General features: G+C 43.9%; 1 protein-coding gene and 1 pseudogene across 1 annotated transcript in view; one reads left to right on the plus strand and one right to left on the minus strand.

Annotated features, from left to right (window-relative positions):
• Positions 1–6,032: 6,032 nt before the first annotated feature.
• On the minus strand, positions 6,033–6,905 carry LOC142656624 (histo-blood group ABO system transferase-like; annotated as a pseudogene).
• A 3,034-nt stretch (positions 6,906–9,939) lies between these two features.
• Positions 9,940–27,442, plus strand: part of RRN3 (RNA polymerase I transcription factor RRN3) — a 42,496-nt gene continuing 24,993 nt past the window's right edge. Inside the window, exons 1-7 of the mRNA XM_075830142.1 lie at positions 9,940–10,016; positions 15,064–15,184; positions 16,190–16,246; positions 18,535–18,624; positions 22,311–22,440; positions 22,651–22,710; positions 25,796–25,859. Coding sequence (XP_075686257.1) covers positions 15,089–15,184; positions 16,190–16,246; positions 18,535–18,624; positions 22,311–22,440; positions 22,651–22,710; positions 25,796–25,859 — 497 coding nt within the window. The 5' untranslated portion in view covers positions 9,940–10,016; positions 15,064–15,088. The remainder of the gene's footprint in view (positions 10,017–15,063; positions 15,185–16,189; positions 16,247–18,534; positions 18,625–22,310; positions 22,441–22,650; positions 22,711–25,795; positions 25,860–27,442) is intronic.

Consider the following 27,442-nt stretch of genomic DNA (forward strand, 5'->3'; position numbering starts at 1 on the left):
TTCCGCAATTAAATTGCGGAAAATCCGCGGCATAATACAGTAGCAACAAATTGGATGAGATTTGAACAAATTTAATCCACACGCTGCAAAAAACATTAGCAGAGAAAACGCTCAGAAATTGACCTGCAGTGCAATTTTTTAATCCACAGCATGTCAATTGTATTTGTGTAATCGCTGCTTATTTGTTGTGGGATTTCCCCATTGAATGCAATGGGGAGGTAAAACCTGCAACAAATAGCAGCAGAAAAGCAGCAAAATTCCACCGCAAAAAATTGCAACTCAGAAAATAAAAAATCTTATACTTACCCAGAATTTTGTGTTTCTTCATCCAGGCCAGGCTCCTGGGATGAGGTTTCATCCCATGTGACCGCTGCAGCCAATCACAGGGTTGCCCATGCTCTGGCTGGGAATTCCGCTACCGAAGGAGCCCTTGGCGTCACTGTCTATATTTGGACAGTGACGTCAGGGGCTCCTCCAGGAGAGGAATCCCCGACCAGAGCGTCGGCAACACTGTGGCTGGGGATTCCCTTCCTAGAGGAAGCCACAATGGCTCTATCTACAAGGGGGTGTGTGGGGCATTATCTACAGGGGGGAGTATGTGGCACAGAGGGGAGTGTGTGGCATCATCCACAGGGGGGCTGTGTTGCATCATCTACAGGGGGGGGGGGGTATTGCAGTATCTAAAGAGGGCATTGTGGCACTATCTAAAAAGGGAATATGTGGTATTATCTGCAGAGGGTACTGTGGCACTATCTACAGAGGGACCATGTGGCATTATCTACAGGGGGCACTGTGACATTATCTACAGTAAGCAGTGCATGACAATATTTACTGGAGGCAGTGTGGAGCACCATCTACAAGGGGCACTGAGTATGGCACTATCTATGCTGTTTTTTACACTACCAATAGTGGTCAGCACATATTACCTGGCCCTAGTGGTAAAATGAGGATCACGTGCCTGTAAACTACAGGATAACAAGAGAGATATACTGGCCACCATAGTAGTTGTCAAGCCAAACTAATGCAGACATTTTTGTTAGTTTATTTGTATGCAGAAATTCTGGAAAGAAAACCACGCCCATATATAAGTCACACCCCCATATGACACACCCATCAAAGAGGCCACACCCTAAGTGTCCCTGGAAAAAATTTCAAATGTTGGCAACTATGGATGTGTGGGGTCCCAGCAGTGTGACGCCAAGCGATCAAACACTTATAACCACTCCAATTCCCTAGGACGCCAGAGGCATAACTTGAAGCAGCTGGGCACCAGTGCAAAATCTGTAACAGAGTACTCCACTTGCCTCTTGCCATTTATACTACTGGTATCTTCTGTTGTGGCAGAGAGGCATTGGACCCCCTTAGGCACCAGGGCTTGGGTGCAACTGCTACTTCTGCACCTCATATAGCTACATCCCTGGCTGTGCCTCATTTCACCTCTAGACCAAAAATATTCTAGTCTTTTCATCACAAACTTTATCTTTCTTTTGCAGGATCCAAATATTCAAAGGTTCGTCCTCTGATGAGGAAACTGCCTGGCATAAAGGGTAAGTGTATGCTCAAATTTGACCAATGATGTAATGCACAAAGGTCCTATTAACACTGCTTTCGTATAGTCCGTCGGAACTATACCTCTCATAAACTTCCACTGTCAAAAAAACGTTTACTGCACGGTATACGTTTTTATATAGACACCTTTGTAAGGAGTAATGTAGTCACTTACAATACTCAGAACAGAAAAAAAAAAGTATACCGACATATAACAGACCGACGGAGGCCAAAAGGACACTCTTTTGGCCTCCATCGGATGAATGGGTACCTATGGATATATTTAACATATGCACCAGGAGCTTTTCCCAGCGCATACGGTATACGCACATTGCTAACGTGTTGATCCACCCTAACATCTAATCCATGTACAGATTTATAACTCCTGACCTGAGCCCTTCTATAACTAACACTGATGTGCAGTTGACAGATTTATATTAATACACCGCCACCTGCTGGTTCATTATAAAATGTTCTCACCCTCTCACCACAAATGTCACATTAAATTCCAGTTTGAGTTGTAAACAGTGGTCATTACGTCTATGTGTTGTTCATTTTCTACTTTTTTTTTCTACTTTGGCAGAACCTGAACATTCTGGCTGGTTCCGTAGAACTTCTGACGGATTCTGGAATTCAGGAAGAGGAAATTTTGGATTTTTATTTAATTGAATTTAAATGTTTTTATTTGTTCTATAATTTTTTCCTCATTTAATTTTTTTTCTCCAGTGATTCCAGGAAGGCCAAAGTGGTCGTGGCCGGATTATCATTTATTGTCATCGCCCTGGGGTGGGGATTGTGGCTGTTTATCTACCTTTAATAAGTTTACACAATTATCTATTCGGGGGACATTTATAGACATTGGGTACTCCCCCCCCCCTCCCATGCTTTAACCTCAGATTAGATGCTTTTCTTTCTACTGGCATTAGGTCGAGACATCTATCATATGTAAGCATTTTGGTGCAGCTACCATCGCTGGTCTCCGAAGCTCTATGATGAGTGCAACATGGTCTGAATCTATAGTAAAGCTCAGGAATTGGGTGGAGGGGGATCACAGGAATGTGGGATGTTACTTTATATGACAGTCCAGGACTTTGAAATTAAACTTGAACTCCCATGTCCCAGATTTTGTCATTGATAGATTATTTCAAGATGTATAATTTTTTTAGACTGAGAATTTATCATATTTCTTTGACTTCTAGTCGTAAAATACATTAGAAATATTTGAACATCCAGACAGAGCTCCTAGAGGGTAAAAGAGTGATGAGGCCCGAATCACTAACCGGACTGTATTCAAAGATGACACAAAAGCCAGGTAAGAGTAATTCTATAACCAGGTGAGACAATGTAACAAGGGGCTAAGCGCCACCCTGCAATTTTGTCACCTGACATCTCACCATAGTTGTGTGTCCAATATAATTTGTAATTCATAGTTATTAACCTTTTGTTAATTTTTATATTTTAATTGTCCCCAAGAAACATCGAGTTGTAAAACAGAAGAGGGACATTGAAGAAGATGAAGTCAAAGAAGACCAAACAAAGTCCTCATCCCTTCTTAAGTTGGTTGATAGAAGCATCAGGATACCGAGTGGAGAACGAGCAGATAAGAGAGGGGAGTGAAGATGAGGCAGAAAGAACGGACGTGAAACTTAAAAAAGGAAAACCAGAGAAGGAGGAAAAAAGTACAGCAATGTAGAAGAACTATGTGGCTAAGAAGAAGAAACTGATAATTCAAATAAAAGATAAAAAAGTTACCATAAAAAAGCAAGTCAAGGAGGCCAAACATATCATGACCAAGAAGACCAAAAACATAAAATCAAGGAGGCCAAAAACATCTTGGACAAAAAGACCAAGAATATCAAAAAGGCCAAAAACATCAAGGTCAAAGAGGCAAAAAAAATCATGGTCAAAAAGATTAAAAATAATAAAAAGATCAAAAAAATCAAGATCAAGAGATGAAAGTAACATCATCGTCTTGCCACGTAACAACATATGATTGCTAAAACCTATGACATCAAAGATCTCCTTCAATTACGACTGAATATTTCCACCCCACATAATCCCTGGACATCAGGGTATATGCACCATATCATAAAACTCTCCCTCAGAAAGCTGCTCAACCACCATCTTCCTTTAAAAAATACTAAAAACATCAAGGTCAAAGAGGCCAAAAATATCATGGCCTAAATGACCAAATTCATCAAGGTCAAGGAGGACAAAAATATCATGGCCAAGAAGACCAATAACATTAAGGTCAAGGAGGCCAAAAACATCATGGCCATGTAGAACCAAAATAACAAGGTCAATAAGGCCAAAGAAGTCATGACCAAGATGAACAAAAACATCAAGGAGGCCAAAAACATTACGGCCAAAATTACTGCAAACATCAAGGTCAAGGAGGCCAAAAATAACACTGCCAAGATGACCAAACACATCAAGCTCGAGGAGGCCAAAAACCTCATGGTCTTGCCCAGTAAAAACATATTATCGTTAAAAAATAAAATAATGAAAAACTCCTTACTTGGTCTGTACGTTCTTTTCATTCTAGACCTTCGGTATTATATTCCATAGCTAAGTGTACATTTCACTTCTGGTCATATTAGGTTAACTCTAATGGCAGCTTAGAAAAGTTGAAGAAATGGCCAAAAAGTTGTAATTTTGAGTTAGGAATCCTATGTATCTCCTGCACAAAAGTTTTAAAAAATGTTGTCCAAATTTTACTTTCCAATTTCTCAATGGACTGCAGTCTGGTCTCCTGGACACCTCTCTCAACATACAAGCCTGTATGAATACATAAGCATGCTCCCTGGGTTCTCTTCCCTTCTTAGTGAAAGTTTCCCCTATTATCACGCCTCTTCTCCTTGCTTATACCCCTATATCCAGGAATGTGGGGAATTTTAGATCTACAGGTGTAAAGGATTTGCCAGACACAGCTTCTGTGTCGACGCCCGTGATTAATCAGTCTGCATCTGCTCCTAGGTCTGATAGAGTGACTCAATCTGCTACCACTCAGGCTCGTAGGCTGAGGAGTGGAAGAATCTATCACAGCCTGGCCAGACGGCGCTAGCTCCCGCCCTCGGTCTATTTATACCTTCATTTCCTTCTTTTCCTTTGCCTGTGATTCTGTCTGGTTTCCTGGCTCTGCTGTTCCTGCTTGTACTATTGACCTCTGCTTCAATTTGACCCTGGCTTTACTGACTACGCTCCTGCTCTGCGTTTGGTACCTCGTACACTCCTGGTTTGACTCGGCTCGTTCAATACCCTTGTTGCTCACGGTGTTGCCGTGGGCAACTGCCCCATTTCCCTTAGCTTCTGTGTACCCTCGTCTGTTTGTCTGTCGTGCACTTATTGAGCGTAGGGACCGTCGCCCAGTTGTACGCCGTCGCCTAGGACGTGCCGTGCAAGTAGGCAGGGACTGAGTGGCGGGTAGATTAGTGCTCATCTGTCTGTCTCCCTACTCTGACATTACAACAGGGAAGTCATTGAGGAGTAACACTGAAATAGTGTTCCCCTACGCTCTGTAAAGGGACATTGAATGGCCCACATGCCAGCAAAGATAATACACCTTGTGTCCTATCTAATAGTTCAGTACCGTTTGGTTTTCACTGCTCTATGATGTCTCAGTTAGAGATTTTCCACCCTTATACCTTCGTAGTGTGAATTGTAATTTGCACTGCCACGTATTTTTATAGTAAAAGGCTTGGTTCAGCCTCTGTTCTCCTACCTTCTACCACGTCATATGACGCGTTTGTGGACAGGGAATGGGGGTCGGAGTCTCTTGCTCTTGAGCTCCACCCCTGAAATCCTCAAGTCACATACGGGTATTGGACCCCACGCAACCGCAATAGGGATGATTCCTCTTTAGCGGTGCTGCTGACGTGATAACGTCGTGATGTAGGAGCATTGGTGCCCTCCTAGCTATCATGAAAGGGATTTTCCCTTTCCGGATTGGATAGCACATATGGGTGTGTAGGTGGGCCGCTCACTGTTGCTACACGTGTTACTAAGGTGGTTTCAGCTGACAGCATTTTAGAAGAACGCTGCCAGCAATGGTTTTTTAGGTCAGAAGAAGCACTATTCCCAGGCTGTAACCTGCCATGCTATCTGTTATGTCCTCCCTTTAACGCTTTTAATTTTTCGCTCGATGCCACAATAAAAGAAAGAACTATTACTACATGGGTGAGTGCCGTTTTTTCACATTCCTCACTACTTAATGTACAAGATTCTGCTTCTACTTTTCGTTACTGAGCACCACCCAAAGTAATAATAAGAACTCATGTTCCAAAAATCTTGCACATCAGCTCCCTGCCACAGAAATCGACTAGTAGTGCCAACTTCTTCCTACCGTGTCTTGAAGTGATTGAGGAGGATAATCCCAGCAGGACTGTATATAGATATGTCATATTACAATGTCCGCAAAAACAAAAGAGGTCAATGCCGTTAAAAACAGAAGTTAGAACTTTAAGTGTAATATTGATCTCCTATATTCAGATGTAGAAAGTCCATGGAACTATACAGTCTATTGGTAACGTATACAAGCTGTTCTTAGGAACCTCTAAAAATCTATTGTTCTGTATAATGGGTAGATCTCCATAGTGATAGAGCCAGATATATTTTTGAGACAAGACTTCAGTTGGCTTATAGTATAGGAAATATTTTTTCATATAACTCTCATCATGCCAAAGTACCTCAATATTATTTTCCGTGTCTGTTAAAACAACATAGTGGCAACGGTTGGTCAGCTTGATCATCTCTTGGACATTGCCACCAAAATGGTCTCTAGCGTAGTAGTCGCTTTCATCGTTAGGTATGTAAGCTTGGGACAGAGATCTACACGCCAAAGGATATCGTTCCCTTGATGATTTAAAGTATCCAGGATGTAGTGTTCCTACTAGATCACCTAGGATCTCTACCCCAACATCATTACACCGGAGATAGTCCACCTCATGTAAGAACTGTTATCAGGAGTAGACTTGGATGGTCTCCACATGCCTCATACTGACGTCCTTCAATCTTTTATAGGCTGGGAGTTGTAAGATTATTTTTTGCCAAGTTAATTTAGGGACCTCGTTAATGCGATCGTTAAAGATTTAATAGTTGACCTGGTGTCTCATCATAAATAAATTTTCTGCTATTTCGATGAATATTTTTAGGAACACAGTATATCTGTAAAAAAATGAATATTTTCTTTATTAAGGTGATGAAATACCACCTCCCTTCCCCAATGTCTCCTGAGATTGCTGCCTAATCTGCCCACCCCATGCACTGGCCCTGAATAGAATATTATTTTGAGGTTAGCTCCTCTGCATACACGTGATATAATGGCATTACCTTCCTCTGCGGGACCTATGCTTATTCATCTTCTTGAAAGTATATTGTTGAGTATACCTAATCACCGCTCAAAATCTTGTCTGGATGATCACCAGTTCTATCTACTGTACAGTACACTACCTCTCAATGATACACAAGCTTTTTTTAGGGTCCTCCTACTTAGGCATTATCAAACATGAGAAGATTGTAACTTCAGTATACAAAACAGGCAAGACAAAGAGGAAGCTATCTGCCATCAGTGTACCAAGAACGAGACGTTGGGGGACACATTGGAGGAAGGTGCTAAAAACAACGCAGAGCGCTTTATCAGATGCAGTACGAAGGCAGCAGGCAGGAATCATAGTGAGATAGTGCACAGGTCGAGGCTAGCAGTTTTTTCGTAAGAGGTGGATAGGCAGAGGTCAGGACGGGAAGCAGACAGGAAGACGAGTCAAATATACAAGCCGGTTCCGGTAACAGACGAAACATAAACAAACACCTTTGAAGGAACATAATGGACCTTATTGCCCGGGCCCAGAGCACTGTGGGAAGGATCATTAAAAAAGCTGGGGAGCATTATCTGGGGTCTGGGGCGAGTGTCTGGACTGCACTGTCCCTAGACCTTCTTCAGTACTAGGCAGATTTGCATCCAAGCTTCTGGGAATTCTGGGGTCATGGGGGCCAGATAGGTGCTCACTTAGCGTTCCCAGACACAGATACATATAAAACAGCTGAAAGGCTGGGGCTACATGCTGACTGAAAATAATGGTGGTGATGGAAATTACGTCACTTGCAGTTTTTTCCCCTGTGGGGTTTGCAATTTATCATGATTTGCTGTCGATTATCGCATGTGATATCTTTTCAACATTCAATGTCATGTAACCTCGCTTGTGCAAATATGGCCCTTAGGCCAGGCCTCCATGGTGACATATCACACGTGATTTCTTGCAATGCGATCTTATGCGAGATTGCAGCACAAATTTGAATAACATTACATGTGACAAATCGCTGAGGAGCCCTAGTTTTAGGAGGTATTTACAAAATACATTTTGTTGCACGACAATGCCAAAAACATTTGTTATGTTTTCGTGCAGCAGTCCCATGAAAGTCACATGTACAACAATTGTGTGTGTAGCCTGAGGCCTGGATCCACATAATCAGCAATGATTTCAGACGTAATTGTTCGTCCTCGCATTTTGCGAGGCGTCATTGACGGCCGTAATTTAGAGCTGTTCTTCATTGAATTCAATGAAAAACGGCTCAAATTACGTCCAAAGGAGTGTCCTGCACTTCTTTTACGAGGCAGGCATTTTACGCGTCGTCGTTTGACAGCTGTCAATCGACGACGCGTAAATTACAGGTCGTCGGCACAGTACGTCGGCAAACCCATTCAAATGAATGGGCAAATGTTTGCCGACGCATTGGAGCCGTATTTTCAGGCGTATATCGAGGCATAATATGCCTCGTTTAGGCCTGAAAATAAGTCGTGTGAACCCAACCTAAGTGTTGTCTTCCTCCTCCAGGTATCGCGGCAAAACCATGCCATTTTGCTGTGATTTTGCAAAAATCATGGCAAAAAAAACAAAAACATATTGACCGTGACGTGTGAACACAGAGACTCCATAGTAAAGATAGAGTGCATCTATGCTGTAAGTCAATTCAGGATGACGCCGATAGTCAGCGCTAGCCATTTATTGAGAGTATAAGGATGCTATGTCGTGACCGGATTTGTGCAGCCGTCCGCCCTATTTGACGTGTAGATGTACGCTTTGCTCACATAACCTTGAAACTGGCAACCCGCTCCTGTTAGGATTGTCCTATATATCTCTAAATAAAATAAATTGCAATGATATTTTGGAGAGTGGAGTGTTTATCATATATATCTGTATACAAGTGGGTCTGGGATCTGTACTGGGTTTGAATACAGGGTGGTCTGGTCTGTGGTCTGTATACATGGGGATTTTGGACTGTGGTCTCTATTCATGTGATCCAGCCTGTGGTCTGTATACAGGCGGTTCTGGCCTGGGGTCTGTATACGGTGGGTCTGGCTTGGAGTCTGTATACAGGGGTGGTTCGGATACAGGGGGGGGGGTCCAGCCTGGGGTCTATTACTTTACTATTTAGGGGTCTGGTCTATATTCATTTTGGGGTCTGCTCTTACCTTCCAACCGTCCCGGATTCCGGGTGGCAGGTGGTATGTCCTAGTGTCAACAGTATCTGCGTCCTCAGGATGCAGATAAAATTTAAACCAATGCTGAAGCAAGGTACCGTCAGCTCCCTACTTCAGCATTTACTGTGTAAAGTGGCCGTCGTGCCTGTCTACGCAGAACCACTCATAGTACAGAGCGGAGGAGCAGGGGGATCTCCTCCACTCGTTGGGGACTCCCCGGGCACCTACTTTAAGTGCTGAGCCCGGGGAATCCCCTGACGTTACTTTCCATATATGGACAGTAATGTCGGGCTTTCTACTATGTAGTCACCAGCCAGCGCAACGCAAGCTCTCTTGCCGTGGACAACTCTCTCAGGAAAGCCCTTGATGGTGGCTCTCCCAGGAGCGGAATTCCCGGCCAGAACGTTCCTGACGCTTTGGCTGGGAATTTCAGCATCTCATGGCCCCTGTCCATAAATGGATAGTGACGTCAGGGGCTCCCTCCAGGTGCGGAATCTCCGGCCAGAGCTTTGCCAAGGGTGAGAGAGGACTTTGCTGGCCAGCGAAAGACTTCTGGCGACCCTTTAAGAACCTTACCCAGTGTCTGCCCAGTCTTTGCCCACAGTTTTTCCAACAAAACATCTATCACACAGGTAAGGCAAGTAAATAGCTCACCTATACCTCAGACATCTTGGCATCAGTGAATAATTGGCCCCTTATGTGGCTTCTATAAGTGTCTTCTCATATGGAGTCTCCCCATGTTTATGTCTAAATTATGACTTCATTTCAGCCAGAACCCTTCTTATTGTCGAAAATGTAAATAACTGCGATTTTTCCCAAATTTGAAATCTTATGCGGTACACTCAACATGGCAACCTCGCTATGCCGAGTGCGGCGCCCCACTTCCTGTCCGCAGTGACGCATTTCCTGTATGGCTTTTCTCTCTGCGTGTGGGAAGTGAAGCACGTTGTGTCGGTCCAGGGCGAACTCCATCTGCGTCAGTCACTTGCAGGTACGATGGCTGTCATTTTATCGATAGTCACACATGATTCATTATTATCAGGGTAAATGAATGCGCCTCCTGGAACGTGTTATATCGGTTGGAGTTAAATGGGCTTCAAACAGATATTGATGGGATACTTATAGGATGTCTGAGCGCAGAGGTACTCGTTACTAGTTTGCACTCTCCATTGATTTCTATGGAGAAATAGCTGAGTGACGGTAGATCCACGCTAATATATGGCACTATCCCATTAGGCTGTCATAATTTTTTTTTATTGTGAAATACCCCTTTAAGTGCTGTTTTTGTTGGGGTCTTAAAGAGGTATTCCGGTTACAAGTTAACCCCTATCTGTAGGGTAAGGGGTAACTTGCTGATTGGTGGATGTCCGACAGCTCGGACCCACACCGTTTACGAGAACGGGGAGCCCGAAGTTCCCGAACCCCAAGTTTGAACCGAGCGGCAGGTCGCTCATGCGCACTGCCGCTCAATTCATTCTCTTTGGCAGCGCCGGAAGAAGCTGAACGCTGCACTCTTGTTTTCTCCGGCGCTCCCATAGAGAATGAATGGAGCGGCAGCGCGCATGAGCGACCTGCCTCTCGGTTCAAACTTGGGGTTCGGGCAACTTCGGGCTCCCCGTTCTCGTAAACGGTGGGGGTCCGAGCTATCGGACAACCATCGATAATCAAGTTACCCTTTACCCTACGGATAGGGGGTAACTTGTTATAACCGGAATACCCCTTTTAAGCAACATCTGAATGTACCCTAAGGCAATGTTCACACGCTTAACGAATAACGGCTGTAAAATACGGAGCTGTTTTCAGTAGTTTTTTAAGCATCAAGCGTTTTTTTTCTTCGTTTTTTACGAATGTTTTTTTAGCTGTTTTTCTATTGACCCAATGAAAACCGTCTCAAAAAGTGACATGCACTTCTTTTTACAGGGCGTTTTTTTTACGTACCGTTTTTAACGGTTGTGTAAAATAATGCCCCGTGGGAGCGGAACGCTGTTTTTCCCATTGAATCCGATTGGCAGATGTTTGGAGGCGTTCAGCCCTCCGTATTTTCAGCAGTTTTTCGGGGAGTTTACGGCCCGAAAATGGCGGAAAATAGGCCGTGTGAACATACCCTCGAGATCTATTAACCCAAATTGCAAGATGCTACTCTTATTTATGAGCTGAGCACTTTCTGTTATCTCTTCTGTTGCAGTGTAACATAGCAGAATTGCGTGACTAAGGCTCTGTTCAAATCTTCGTTGGGGTCCCGTTTTGACGTTCCGTCTGAGGTTTCTGTCAGAACGAGACCCCGAGCAGACACAAGCTGACACCGACGGAAACCAGAGGTTTCAATGATGACGGAGCCGGTGCCCCTGGTTTCCATTTGCCTTTTTTGTGCACCGGACCCGTTGTTTTTCCAGAAGCAATAGCGTAGTGGCCTAGCGTAGTGAAATCGATGGTGATTGAGACGGAAACCTCCGGTTTCCGTCGGTGTCAGTTGGTGTCTGCTCGAGGTCCTGTTCTGATGGAAACCTCCAACGGAACGTCAGAACGGGACCCCAGCGCAGATGTGAACAGAGCCTTTCTGCATTGACTTGCTGCTGTTTTTTTCTCTGTTATGTCTAAATACACTCCCTCAAATTTAAAGGGTAACTAAATGTTCAAAAAAACTTCTTATATGTCATAGTGACATATCAGAAGTTTTGATCAGTGGGGTCTGACGCTGAGATCCCCACCAGTGGCTAAAACAAAGTGGTAGAAGCGCTCGGAAATCTGAGCGAGCGGTGTACAGACTCCATACTTTCTATTGAGGTCCGTACACCAATTGCTCGGCTTTTCGAGAAAAGCCGATCAGAAACTAAGCGGCTCAGTGCTCATCCGAACGCTTCTGCCGCTTTATTTTAGCGATTGGTGGGGGTCTCAGTGCTCAGACCCCCACCGATCAAAACTTCTGATGTCACTATAACGTCAGAAGTTTTTTGAAAGTTTAGTTAACCTTTCAGTAGGGCTGGGCAATTATTCTCTAAATCAGAATCACGATTCCTCAGGTCACGCCCTTATATATATATATTTTTTTTTACAAGACACCCCCTATTTTTATGTCACGCCCCCTATTTTACATACCACTCCATTAAATGTTGGTTATTTTTTGATTAATTTGTCAGCCCTACCTCATAGTTCACTGACAACAAGGTCGGGTGATGGATGTGCAGGTGCTCAACTATTAAAGGGCAATTAAACTTTTAACAAACTTCTGACATGTCATAGTGACATGTCAGAAGTTTTGATTGGTGGGGGTCCGAGCACTGAGACCCCCACCAATCGCTAAAACAAAGCATCTGAAGCGCTCGTGTGAGCGCTCAGCCCCTTTGTGTCTGTTCTGCCTTTTCCGTAAATTAATGGCTCGGAGTACGGGCTCAATAGAAAGTCCAACCAATCAAAACTTCTGACATGTCACTATGACTGATCGGGAGTTTGTTAAACGTTTAGTTACCCTTTATAGCTGGGACATTTTTTCTAATGAGAGCGCATTACCTTTCCGCTAACACTTGGCTGAGGCATCTCGGTGCTCAATGTCAGCTCACCTCCCCACGGACGGTCCCCATACTCTTTGCTGCAGTCGCCGGTCATTCCCCCCCTTCCCCCGGATGGTCCCCGTGCTCTCTGCTGCCGTCGCCGCTCACCCCCCCCCACCACTCTTTAAAGAGGCTCTGTCACCAGATTTTGCAGCCCCTATCTGCTATTGCAGCAGATCGGCGCTGCAATGTAGATTACAGTAACGTTTTTATTTTTAAAAACGAGCATTTTTGGCCAAGTTATGACCATTTTTGTATTTATGCTAATGAGTCTTGCAAAAGTACAACTGGGTGTGTTTAAAAGTAAAAGTCCAACTGGGCATGTATTATGTGCGTACATCGGGGCGTTTTTAATACTTTTACTAGCTGGGCGTTCTGATGAGAAGTATCAAACACTTCTCTTCAGAACGCCCAGCTTCTGACAGTGCAGACACACAGCGTGTTCTCGAGAGATCACGCTGTGTCGTCACTCACAGGTCCTGCATCGTGTCAGACGAGCGAGGACACCGGCACCAGAGGCTACAGATGATTCTGCAGCAGCATCGGCGTTTGCAGGTAAGTAGCTACATCGACTTACCTGCTAACACCGATGCTGCTGCAGAATCAACTGAAGCCTCTGGTGCCGATGTATCCGACACGATGCAGGACCTGTGAGTGACGTCACAGATCTGCACTGCCAGAAGCTGGGCGTTCTGAAGAGAAGAGGATGTTACTTCTCTTCACAGCGCCCAGCTAGTAAAAGTAGTAAAAACGCCCCGATGTACACACATAATACACGCCCACTTGTACTTTTACTGTAAACACGCCCACTTGGACTTTTGCAAGCCTCATTTGCATAACTACAAAAATGGTCATAACTTGGCCAAAAATGCTCGTTTTTAAAAATAAAAACGTTACTGTAATCTACATTGCAGCGCCTATCACATGCAATAGCAGATAGGGGTTGCAAAATCTGGTGACAGAGCCTCTTTAAGCTGAGTATAAGTGGCAAGGTAGAATTAATCAACGCAATCCATGCTGACAATGTAGGAACCTTTGGATGTTTCCAGTGCAGGCGTATAGTCTTTTTAACATAGAACAACAGGGGTGTCATAAGAGCTCTGACAGCGACAGTAGGTACGATTTCTTCTAGCAATAATAAAAGACACGTTCTGGGATCAAGTATACGAAGGAGTCCAATTTTAAGCTCAAGAAATTCCATTACCTCAGCCCGGAATTTATTAATGATCGGACATTCTCAGAACATGTGTAGAAAGGAGCCCTCAGCTCCGTGGCACCTCGGGCAGATAGGAGTAGGTGTACGTCCCGTTCTGAATAATTTGGAGGGGGCCTAGTAAATCTGTTGGAAGAATTTCAATTAAATGAGCTGGTCCATTGTGGATATGAAGGGATCTGTTAGAGCGGATAGATACAGAGGATAGAGTCTGAGAACAACGATACAAGGCTCTATCAAGTTTTTTAGAAGATACCGTCAACAATTGCCTATAAAGTATAGATAATGGGTCAGCCAACGTCTCCTGCGTCCACCGGGGATGTAAAAATAAGTTTTAATAAAAGGTTGCACTGAGGAGCTGACGGCACATTGGTCCCCCACCACTTTCTCTTTGCAGTAATGCCATGCTGGCTACAATAGGCTCTTGCCATACATAATATTAGTACATTTCACGTACTAGCATTATGAGCCGATCGCTAGTCGATCACTGTGACATGTCAGAAGTTTGTCAAACGTTTAGCTACACTTTAAGGCCCTGTTCACACGGAAACCGCGCCCAAAAAAATGGTCAAATGCCTCCCATTGATTTCAATGGGAGGTGGAAGCGGTTTTTCCTGCGAGCGGAAAAAAACGCTCCCAGGAAAAAGAAGCGACATGACCTATGTTGAGAGATTTTTCGCCTCAAAAGCCCCAATGCGAGATGGCAAAAAACGCTTGCGGTTTTTACCTTTGCCTGTTGTAGAAATAGTAAAAAAAAAAAACGCATGTGGTGCAAAACCACTTTAAAAAAAAAATGGTGCTGATTTTTCCAGGCAGAATTTTCAGAATTTTCTGCCTGCAAAAAACTCTGTGTGAACTAGGCCTTTAAATGTAGCCATTTTTCAAGCCATCAATGAGCATTTGGTGGTTTGAAAAATTGTTACGAGTATCTAATGGGCATTACCCATGGTACAATCATTGTACGTATGGCACCATTTTGGAATGCAAGTTCTACCATAGCATCATAAATAGTTAAGCTATTTGACAAGTGACATTTACAGATACCGCTGAGTACTTATTCACACAAACGTATTTCTCATCAGTGTGCTGTCCGTTTTAATAACGGATAGTACACAAACCCGTACAAGCCAGTGGGGCTGTTCACACATCCGTTTCTTTCGACACGGCGTATGTTCGTTGCAAGAAATTCACAGCATGTCCTACTCTGGTTTGTATTTGTGGACTCGACTGAGTTCTCTGGGTTTGTGATTTATAATCGTATTTTTTGTCCCCAACAGGTCCTATTATCCTTTATATATCACCATGATGACTGAAAGTAATGAGTTCATGAACTCCCCACCAAAGAAAACGGTCCGGTTCGGTGGAAATGTGACTGAAGTCCTGTCAAAGTATTCCCAGGTAAACGGACCCCTACAAGACTCCAACTATCTCATGAACATAATGGATCCCTGAGGCAATATACAACATTCTGTGACATTTATAAAAACAGCGATGGGATTTGTCAGTACAGGCTTGAAAGTTAGGCGACGTTCACATCTCGTTTTTATTCTACGTCTGACGTGGAAATTTTGACATGAAAAACCAGTGTCAAAACGTGTTCCACATCGTGCACATTGATTTCTATGGTCCGGACGGATGCCCTAATGGTGTAGTTTGTGCGCTTACGTTCTATCCTTTTTTTTTTTATGTACTCAAAAGCGTAGTCTACTACGCTTTTCAGTACTTTTCCAAAACGTATACCACACATATACGTTTTTATTTGTATTGAAGTCAATGGACGACGTGTGCAATCTTAAACCCTACATTTGCATATGTAAAACATACGTTTTTGTCACCATATATGGGAAATCTAGACTTTGTTCACAAAACGAGATGTGAACTTGGCCTTAAATGGGGGATTCAAATGATCTCTAATTCCATTAGTCAATTATAAATCTCAAAAGAAGTGTGATCACCCGGGTTTGGCTGCTGGGACCCCCACCCGTCCTGCGATTTGAATAGTCCAGATACTCATTGTCAATGGAGAGGCTGACGCACATGTAGTGCACGCTGCGGCCTCCACAGTCTTGTAAAGATCTGGTGTGTCACTCACATTCCGTACAGGTACTGGCGCCATGTGTTGATACGCACTGCTTTCCCTCCAGAATGAGAGCAAGATGGCTGCTGCCGACCAGCATTGGAGCAAAGATGTCTGGGGGAGTATTACATTTTCGTTTTCTTACTGCGCAGGGGATCTGTTCGATCTTCTGTGATCCAGAAGCACCTGCTGATCTGATCGGTTATGTTTAGATGGACAATGCGATCGTTACCTTCGCCATCTTTACAGTGATGTTTGCAGAGATATATTTTTGATTTATGAAGTGCCTTATAGTTAGTCATTGTACCCTATTTTTTTCCCTTTAGGGCAACAAAGATGATTTTGAACTTTTAAAGCACCAGTTGTCTGATCCAGAGATAAAGGTACGTTTTACTGCATGATGTCTAGTCCGTATCAGTCAAAAGTAATTCTATTTGTTATGAAGAACACATTTGGATACACACTTGGATACTTCTTTTTTGCCTGTCCTTGGACATTAAAGGGGTTGCATGGGCACAGACAACTGTGGATAGGTCATCAGAATTTGATGGGTGGGGGGATGGTCCGGCTGTCTCCAGGCGTTGGATGTTAAGCAGAGTATGCAAAGTTCAGAGCCGGAAGCAGATGACTCCATACGCTGCAAATCAGCCGTGCTGCAGAATTGGAGCTCGGCCGCTATTCTGGACCGGAGCCTTCTGCTTCCGGCATAGATATCGGGTGCCGGAGGCAGCCGAATGGTGCTTGGTCCGGGTGTCGGACCCCCACTGATCGTATGCTGATGACCTATCTTATGGATAGGTCATCAGTTGTCCATGCCCGGACAGCCCTTTTAAGGCATGGGGGCAAGAAAAAGTTGTCTTGTAAGATCCAGTTTTGTGACCGATGCAACGTGCTTAACCCCTTAATGACCAGCCTATTTTAGACCTTAATGACCAAGCCATTTGTTAAGTTTTTCCATCGTCGCATTCCAAGAGCTATAACCTTTTTATTTTTGCGTCGACATAGCTGTGTAAGGTCTTGTTTTTTGCGGGACAAGTTGTATTTTTTAATAGCACCATTTTGGGGGACATATTATTTATTGATTAACTTTTATTAACTTTTATTTGGGGGAAATAGAAAAAAACCTGAAATTTCGCCACTCTTTTTCGCGTCTTAAATCTACGCCGTTTACCGTGTGATATAAATAACACAATAACTTTATTCAGCGGGTTGTTACAATTGCAACGATACCAAATTTGTATAGTTTTTGTACGTTTTACTACTTTTACACAGTAAAAACGCTTTTTTTTTCAAAATTATTTGTTTTTGTGTCTCCATATTTGAAGAGCCGTAACGTTTTTATTTTTTCGCCGATGCGGTTGTGTGAGGGCTTTTTTTTTGCGGGAAGACTTTTAGTTTTTATTGGTACCATTTTGGAGTAGATGCGACTTTTTGATCACTTTTTATCACATTTTTTTAAAGTCAGGATTCACAGAAAACAGCAATTTTTCCATAGTTTTTTATTACATTTTTTACGACGTTCACCGTGCGGGTTAAATAATGTAATAGATTTATAGTCGGGGTCGTTATGGACGCGGCGATACCAAATATGTGTAACTTTTTAACTTTATTTTGTTTTTTTTAATAGTAAAGCATTTTGTAAGGGGAAAAGCTGTGTTTTTCATTTTTTTTCAAATTTTTTTTAAAATTTACTTTATTAAACTTTTTTTTCACTTTTTTACTAGTCCCATTAGGGGACTTTAATATGCGATTCTGCGATCGCATTTATAATACACTGCAATACTTTTGTATTGCAGTGTATTACTGCCTGTCCGTTTAACACGGACAGGCATCTGCTAGGTCATGCCTGCGGCATGATCTAGCAGGCATTCACTCCAGGCAGACCTGGGGGCCTTTATTAGGCCCCCGGCTGCCATTGGAGACACACACTCGGCGATCTTATCACCTGGGAGCTCCCTCCCTCTCTCCAAAACCACTCAGATGCGGTGCTCGCTATTGTGCACCGCATCGGAGGGGTTAAACGGGTGAGATCGATACTAATATCGATCTCACACGGCAGAGCAGGGACGCTCCCAGCCCTCAGCTGCCTCTGGCAGCTGAGAGCAGGGAGATTTGACAGCTCCCTGCTCTGTTTACTTATTCCGATGCCGCGACGTAAAAAGTCTATGGCATCGGAATAAGGCCCGTTAGTGACCGACGTAGAAACACGATGGGACGGTCACTAACAGGATAGAATTGAATGTCTCCCTCCAGTTGTACAGTACTCTACACCTCTAGTGACCATTGTCACTGGAGCTTTCTGACGTATATGTTTAACATTTACCTTTGACGGATATGTTTAATGTTTACCTTTGATGGAGGTCTAACAGTGGCATCCGTCACTCATGGGCTCCCGTGTTAATAAAAGCTATACCGTTCGGTATAATTTTTTTTTGCTGGATCCCTTAGGATGGAATAGCGTAGTCTGCTACGTTATTTCATCCAAAAAAAAAAACACACACATCAGTCCGACGGAGGCCAAAAGAGTGTCCTTTGGCCTCCTTCGGACTAATGAAGCCCCATGGGCAAGCTTATCGTGGAAAAATGGAGTTTATTATTATGTGAAGAGAACCTTAATTGGACGCTGCATATTCTCAGATACTGATTATGTTTTGTATTTTGTCATTTACAGGACGGGCAGATTATAAACTGGCTGCGTGAATTACGGATGTCGGTTACTTATCTGACAATTGACTATGAACAGCTAGTCAGCATTGTGCTGGTGAGTTAGTTTTGCTGTGGGGTTGTCTACAAGATGTCTGCATGTAAACGAACGCTTGTCAAGTACAATGCAGGATAATTGTAAGAGGAATCATTTCCACTGGAGCTTTGCTTTTAATCCATTACCTATTCCTACAAAGTGTTAAAATATTATGCATTAGTTATGCCTACGGTTCATTGACTTTTTTTTTTTTACATATTTCGAAACCTATAATGCGAGTTGTTTATAAGTACTGCACATAGTCATACCTGTACAGTAGGCAAGCCGTGTCATACCAGCTGATCGCAAGATAAGGGCCTTCCGTAGTCTTCTACGCTATTGTTTCCTGACAACAACAAAAAGGGAAACCTTGCGGAACGGAAACCAACTGCAACAGAAGTATTACCATTGAAATCAATGGTAGTGCAAATGGACGCTATTGTTTCCGTTAATCAGTTCCTCCAATGGAAAGGTCGTGGTAAGCGATTAACGGAAGCCCAACGCTGATGTGAACAGGACCTAAGCCTGCGATCCCTGTGAAATAATGTAAAAAAAAGAATGTTTTATTCCAATTTATTAAATTTTCCACACAGAATCTGTATTTATGTTCAAATAATAGTTTCCAGTCTATCAGAATATTCAAATAGACTGGTCGGGTTATCTTTCACCTCATGTATTCGGAGCCCCGAATATAGGCAGCTAGATGAGGGATGCTCCGACCGCTGCTTGTGACTGATCGTGTGTTTCTGCTGTTCTCTGATAAATGAGAACTATTATTTTTGTTGAAAATAATTTCGCTGAAACTGAACGGTTTTGGCTGATTCACATGGATTGCATTCTTGTCTTGACTATTGTGTAGGTCTTAACGGATGCTGGTAAACTACCCATGGGGTGATGCCACTATACCACATGATGCAGTGACGTGAATTGACGTGACCCTTTTTAATGGATAGCGCTGTACCATAGGGCTGAGCAATTATGACCTCAATCAAAATCACGATTAATTGAACATGTAACCTTAGTTACGATTATTGAACAATTATTTTGGAAACACCCATTTTTGCATGTGTCACCCCCTATTTGCATGCTAAGCCATTGTATTACTATTTTTCCCCTGAGCCTGCTGTTTACCCCCTGACACTGCCCCCACACAGTATATTGTCAGCTTAGTGCTCCCCACACAATATAATGCCCCATAGCTGCCCCCACACATTATGAGCCCCTATAACTGCCTCCACACAGTATATTGTCAGCTTAGTGCTCCCCACACAGTATAATGCCCCATAGCTGCCCCCACCCATTGAGACCCTATAACTGCCTCCACACAGTATGGTGCCTCCCATTGCTGCCACCACACCGTATAATGCCCCCATTGCTGCCACCACACCGTATAATGCCCCCATAACTGTTAACTACCCTCCACACAGTATAATGCCCCCCATAACTGCCCTCCACACAGTATAATGCCCCCCATAACTGCCCTCCACACAGTATAATGCCCCCATAGCTGCCCCACACAGTATAATGCCTCCTTAACTGCCCCCATAGCTGCACCCCACACAGTATAAAGTCACTCCATAACTGCCCCCATTCTGTATTATACCCCCACAGCATCCTCCAATAGTGCCTGATAAAAATAATAATATACATACTCCCCTAACCCCGTTCCAATGACGAGTGGAAGAGATTCCTCCGGTCTGTGCAGCATGGCGCAGACAGGCGCGATTACGTGACTGCCTATCGTCCAGTGAGACATAGTGAATGGTGGAGCAGGGACTTTACGGTCGTCTCCTCTACCTTCAGGTTCAACTGTATCTGCGTCCTGAAGATGCAGATATGATTTAAACCGGGAGAAAATAACTGATAAAACCGAGATTCTCAAGTTGACATCGATTTTAAATGCGCTGAATTTCAAATTAGATTATTTTTCGACTAATTGGCCAGCCCTACTGTACCATTTAAAAAAAACGTGTCAGCCCGATCCTTCTGAAGTGTCAGGGATCTGAAATGATCAACTGCCTGTCACAATGTGTTCTGAAATAAGACCTGAATGCAGGAAGCTTCCCTTCTGTATTCGGGCCATTGTCATGGAAACCTGAGACGTATCAATGTTGTCACGGGCTTCTAACAGTCTGATGGGAGAGGAGCAGGCTGGGAGGACATAATCTGTGTCCTCCCAGCACTTACCTGTAGGCAGATCACTGCTAATAGTGATTTCATGGCCAGCAGGCATCAGATCACTGTTATATGTGGTCGGCACACAGTGGAATGCTGGGATAGCACACCATGTTACCCCAGCTTCCTCCAGACACAGGAAAAAAAAAAAAAAGTTGTTAAAGTTAATAATAAAGACACAGAATAGAAAATAACTGAAAAAAGCCTGTCAAATACATTTACCTTCCCCCCAAGCCACCTGCACCGTCGTGGACTATTTTCTGTGACATGGACGCGTACAATAATGCGTCCATATCACAGAATCTGCTATACCAAATCCATACACATTACCGGGCACTAGTTTGTTTTTTTTTCTCCCTAGGCCTGCCCTTATCTTCTCTTATTATTACAATAAAAATGTCTGTACACGGGTGTTTTTGTGCCCATTTACAGATCCCACGTACCACCTAAAGCAGGAGGCATGCTAGAAAAATATGGTGACCTTTCTTCTCGGGCGTTATAATGTCAGTGGGGGAAAGTGCACTTATTTGGTATCGTTATACACGGAAGAAAGCATGGATTATTTTGTGACAAATTTTTCAGGTTAAACTAATTAAGTTACAAAAGGAAAAAAATGAAGGAAATGTTAATCGGACGCTTCTTTTTCCCGTTGATTTTTTTTTTTAGCTAGCGTGAAAAATAAGCGTCCTGCTCGATCTTCGGGCGGATTCCGCCCAAACCTCCCATTGAAGTCAACGGGAGGAGGAATCTAACTGCCGACGGCAGGAATAATTCCACGGTGGGTTTTGCTGCTGGACCCGCCACGTAAAATCCCCCGTGTGATCTTCTTAGAATGTGGCATTCCAAAAGGAAATATTGTGCTGTGGACATTCAGGCATCAGAAGGCATTGGTCCTAAAAGGGTTAAGCTCGGTGAGCTGTTTTTGCGACCAGCTGATTTTCTCTGCTAGTATCAAGATACATTAGGTTTAAGGTCTATTCACACTGTTGTTGCAATGTACGTTGGAGGTTTTTATGTTGGCATAGTCATATAGTGCCATACTTCACCCATGTTGCCATGTTAAAAAAAAAAAAAATTATACTTCGCTGCCTATTATGAACCATGCTGTTCCATATAGTTAGAGGTGTACTGTACCGGCCTGACAGATGCCCTGGGATCCGTCAGGTGAATGAGGCCCTATGGATACGTTCAGCTTATGTGTCTGGACCTTTCACGGTGCATACTGTAAGTGCAGTGTGAATAAGTCCTTGCAATATTTCCACATATGTTGTACAACTTCATAACTTAGGGCCTGTTCACATCACCGTTCGCTTTCCATTTCGGGGTTCCGTCGGAGGTTTCCATCAGGTGATCCCCGCAACGGAAAGTGAAAGTGACAGCACAACGGTGATGTGAACAGGCCCTTACACGTTGTAGAAAGGACACTTGATTAATTACCCAAAAAGTACATTTAGACTAATAGAGGGGACTGGAGGGCTCAGAGGAGATCCACGTGACTGACTCTTATGTTTTAGTTTTTTTTTAATTTTTAGAAACTGCCATGGCTGAGCAGAAGCAAAGAAGTTGTGGAAGAGTATTTGGCCTTTTTGGGCAACCTTGTGTCAGCCCAGACGGTCTACTTGCGGCCTTGTCTTAAGATGATTGTCTCCCACTTTGTACCAGGTAAAAAAAATTGTCTTTTATAACAATGTATCTTTTTGGAAAGTTTTATAAAACTCTGTGTCTTACTAGTTGATGATGAACTGCTGCTAACATAAAGACGTTGTCCAAAACCTCCATCTTTTCCAACTTGTGATGAATATTTATGAAGCGTGTGGTAGTAATATTGACTTTTATAGGTTCTTTGTAAATGGGTTTTTTAATTCTTTGCAGCTCGTGGGACAATAATTGAAGGTGATGTGCGTATTTCAGACTCCGAAGATGAAGACGAAGGTGAATGTTATTTTATACCGAAATGTCACATTGATTATTATTTGGTCCGGTAGGAGTGTAGACTGCTTTGATGTTGCCATAAAGCTCCCAGGCAACTAAAATTCATGTCCATGGGACTTCCGGTTCCGGCGCTAGTATGTGAAGACGTGTGTGACATCGCTCCCGCTCCTCCAGACCTTACTAAGTTATCTTCCCTTGCAAATATCTCCCCAGTTTACCCTGGGGTGGAGAGGACCTGACTTCTAAACAACTGGCGTTACCTATATGGAGCGTTACTTGCTGAGGAGCAGCAAAAAACCTGACTTTGAAGATATGGAAGAGGACGCTATGGAGGAACAGCCACCCAAGATGGCGCCGCTGGAAGATCGACGGGACAGTGCTGACACGCCGTCTCTGCCTCCTCCCAGACAACATCTTACCTTGCAGGACACTTTGGATTATCAGCTACTGGCCAAAGCCGTGGTCGACCTTATTGCCCCAGATCTGTCCAGTACTCAGGTGACGACCGTGCAATCCACCCTGAATCGCTTACAAGAGAGCATTACTCAACACGAGGGCCGCTTAAATGAAGCTGAGCAGAGGATCTCTAATACGGAGGATGAGTTGGTTGCGGTGGTGTCCCAGACAAGTGATCTGCATCAGACTGTTCGACAGCTCTATGAGCGCATCGAGGATCTTGAGAATAGGTCCCGCCAGAATAATTTGAGATTGGTCGGTTTGCCGGAGACCATACTGGTAAAAACCCTCAGAAAGCTGTGTGTGTGTGATTTGCCACAGGCCTTGGGCTTATCAGGGCTCAAACGGGTAGCACGTGCCCACCTAAACCGCCTGCATCTGAATCCCACGCTGGCAATAATGACCGACCCCGACAAGTAATAATGTGATATTTGGATTTTGTGGACAAAGACATCCTCCATGCTTATCGTACTCGTAAGGATCCACTTACCTTTCAAGGTGCGCGTATACTCCTCTTCGGGGATTACTCAGCAGATGTTACCAGACAACGTTGGGCTTTTAGTGCCACGTGTTCATTGCTGTTTCGGAAGAACATTCGCTTTCAGCTCATGTATCCTTACAGATGGAACTTTTCAGACTTTCCAGGATCCGGCGGCAGCGGAACGCTTCTTTGCTTCGAAGTCTTCACCTACAACATCGGTGGTTTCCGACGTTGGGCCATCCATCTCCTCTCCTAAACGCCGGTCACACTTACTGGCCCAACTGGCACTAGTTTTTTGACCGAATCAATGGGGCCAACTCTAGTCCAAAATCACAGCGCACTACGCATCAAGGACGTCAGGGTGGACCGCGGCTGTCTGATTGAGGACTGTTCCTGAGCAAGATGGGTTCGTGTTGCGATACTCGCGTTCACCTGAGTATACTTACCAAATTGTCAGCATTGACTTTAACGATGGGGGAGGGGAGGGCATGAGAATGTTTTCTTAAAATGTCGTGTTCTGGGGGACTATCTTACTGGTTGTTCCTCCTGTCCTTAGCTACACAATATGGATGGGAGTTGATGTGTAACGTTGAGTACCAGATTTATGGGAGTCCTGTATACAGATTGTTATGTACAATTGTTATTGGTTGTTATGCACTGTTTCACTTTGTCCGCTGTGCCTCTTAATGCATTACTCCTCATTGGAATCTACTGCTGCGCTTTCTGTTGGCAGTTACTCTCCCGGGAGATCCTATTTAGCTGTCACCGTTTTGGTCCTTTGACTGAGATTAGGGCCCTTGTATTAGTGATCTATTCAGTTGATCATATTTATAGTACGCCTGTGACATGAAAATAGTCACCTGGAATGTTAAGGGGCTTAGATCTCCATTGAAACGCGTGATGGTCTTGCGTCATTTGAAAAGACTTCAGGTAGATATCGCTTTGCTGCAGGAGACCCATCTTCTCAAAGAGGATTTTTCACGTATGCTTAAACTTTGGGTTGGGGAGGTTTATGGCTCCCCTGCAGTAGAGCGTAAAGCAGGGCTTCTGGTGCTGATTCGTAAGGCTCAGGGATGTTGGTAGAGAATGATGTCTGTCTCCTATATATATATATTGCAAAATTAGGGATAGCTTGATTGTTATTCCACCGGAACACTTCTTTACAAAATGGGAAGGACAACTGGGTAATAATGACCTTAGGGATAAAATCCTGATAGGATGGGGTTGAGTCCGGAAACATGTGATGAGAGAGGTGTGGAGGGACACTCAGTTTCGTATAATGCATAGGGCGATCTTCGGTTTTAATCTACCACCGAGTCCTGCTATGCCTGATCGCCTGGTTGCCTGCCCCAAATGTCATATTAGTAGAACAGACCTATTCCACGGTTTGTGGCAATGTTCCGCAGTTCAGCCCTTGTGGTCTCGGATCCGTGGCATGATGGATACACTGTGGGGATTGACTTTGCCAATGTCTCCTGTCCTTTTCCACTATTGGGAGGAGGAGACGGATGGCGGCAGAGCGGAGGGGAGACACCTGCCTCAATTGTTTCACCTGATCTGTTTGGTAGTTACGCGATTACTGTTACAACACTGGTTGGTATCAACCGTTCCAACTAATCAAAATGTAATGAACCAACTGAAACAATGTTTGCACATAGAACGATTAGACGCAGAGCGTATGAAAACCAAACGCACTAAAAAAAAAAAATTTATGAAGTGGAAGGCATTTCTGGTGAGGCATTTATCTGACTCGGAACTTCAACAGGCGGTGTCTCCCTTCACGCTAACTACATGGTACTTGTTGGAAACTTTAACGGGTACGATGGGTCGTCTGCATTTACGTGACAGCTAAAATTCTTACCAAGATTATTTCGGATTTTCCCTTTTCCTGGGAGGGGGGGCTTCTGTCCCCATTTTTCCTTGTCTTTTCATTTTTACTATTTCATGTTTTTTGATACAAAACAATGCAATTTCTTTGATTGTTGTATTATTGTTTATTATGTTTGATCGTGTGTGCTCATATTTGTTGTATGGTTTTGTATAACTTGAAGAAAATAAAAAAAATCTTTTGGGGGAAAAAAAAAAAAATCATGTCCATTACCGATAGTACCCATTGAGAGATTTTTTTTATTTTTCTCCTTTTCTTAGATGTTGTTGCAACATTTACCACCTGTCACAGGGCATTGCAGATGATCGCGCAATACGTTCCTTCGTGAGTACTTTGTCTGATTAGCTCTATGTAAATCTTCTCTATTGTGTTAGTGTAACTGACCTTTCTATTCACTTTCAGAGGCGAATTAGAGTTTCAGCAAACAAACGTGATATGCACAAGGCATAAGCCTAACGCTACATTCACATGCAGTTTTCCACGTCCGAGGTGGACCCGTGCGGGACGCTTTGTCACAGATCCCCCACAGAGTACAGTCTATGGAGAGATGCGGGCCACGCAGTAAAATAGGTCATGTCCTATTTTTCAACGGACCGTTCACACGCTCCATTGAAACAACGGTCGTGTGAACGGCCCCTTTGAAATACATGGGTCTGTGTGACGGCTGTTTTAACGGCTGTCACAAGGACGAGATTCACCTTCGTGTGAATGAGCCCTTAGGCTATGTTCACACGGAGTATTTTGGGGGAGGAATATCTGCCTCAAAATTCCGTTTGGAACTTTGAGGCAGATATTCCTCTCCCTGCACGCCGATTTTCGCGGCGATTATCGCGCCGTTTTTCGCCCGCGGCCATTGAGCGCCGCGGGCATAAAACAGCGAGAAATACGCTTTCTCCTGCCTCCCATTGAAGTCAATGGGAGGTCAGAGGCGGAAGCGCCCGAAGATAGGGCATGTCGCTTCTTTTTCCCGCGAGGCAGTTTTACTGCTCGCGGGAAAAAGACGCCAACACCTCCCATTGAAATCAATGGGAGGTGTTCTCGGGCCGTTTTTGCCGAGTTTTGCGACGCGGTTTCCGCGTCAAAAAACTCGGCAAAATACCCCGTGTGAACATAGCCTTAGACTGGATTCACACTGGATGGAAACGCTCAGGATTTCTCCGCAGCGAAATCTGCACATGTGATGTGCAGATTTTGCTTCGTATTTTCTGTCGGGAATTGCAGTCAGAAAATACGCAGCAGATAACGGTAGCAGCAAAGTGGGTGAGACTCAACAAATCTCAGCCACACGTGGCGTAAAAATTCAGACCAAAAATTGACCTGCGTTTTGTTTTTTTCGCACCGCAGCATGTCAATTCCTGCTTCGGAAAGTGGACTGAATAGCATTTTTCAGAGGAGATGTCACCATCTCCCAGCATTGAGAAAAACGCAGCAAAATACGCACCGTTTTCTGCAGTCAAAAATGCAGGAAATGGTGCGTTTTTTCCACAGCGAAACGTCTGCTACTTTCAGTGGAAATGCTGACATTTTTTGCAGCGATTCCGTTACGTGTGGACCAGCCCTTAGCGTGCTGTGGATTTGAAAATCCGCCGCATGCTCTGATTTCCCTCTGGAAAGTGTTTAGCAGCATATGGAAGAGATTTGTTCAAATCTCATCCACATGGCTGGGAATTCAGCTGCAATTTTGTCCCCTGTGAATACAGCCCTAGGCCCTGTTCACACGGAGTATTCTGCAGGCAAAAAAAATCAGCCTGCACTTTCTTGCCGCGGTTTTCGTGCCGTTTTTCGGCCACAGCCATTGAGCGCCACAGGCAAAAAACGCATTGAAGACGCTTTCTCTGCCTCCCAATTATTTAAATGGGAGGTCAAAGCCTGATTCCTGCGCCAAAAATCTGTGTGAACAGGGCCCT

This window comes from Rhinoderma darwinii, chromosome 6 (assembly GCF_050947455.1).
Source record: "Rhinoderma darwinii isolate aRhiDar2 chromosome 6, aRhiDar2.hap1, whole genome shotgun sequence".
Lineage (NCBI taxonomy): Eukaryota > Metazoa > Chordata > Amphibia > Anura > Rhinodermatidae > Rhinoderma > Rhinoderma darwinii.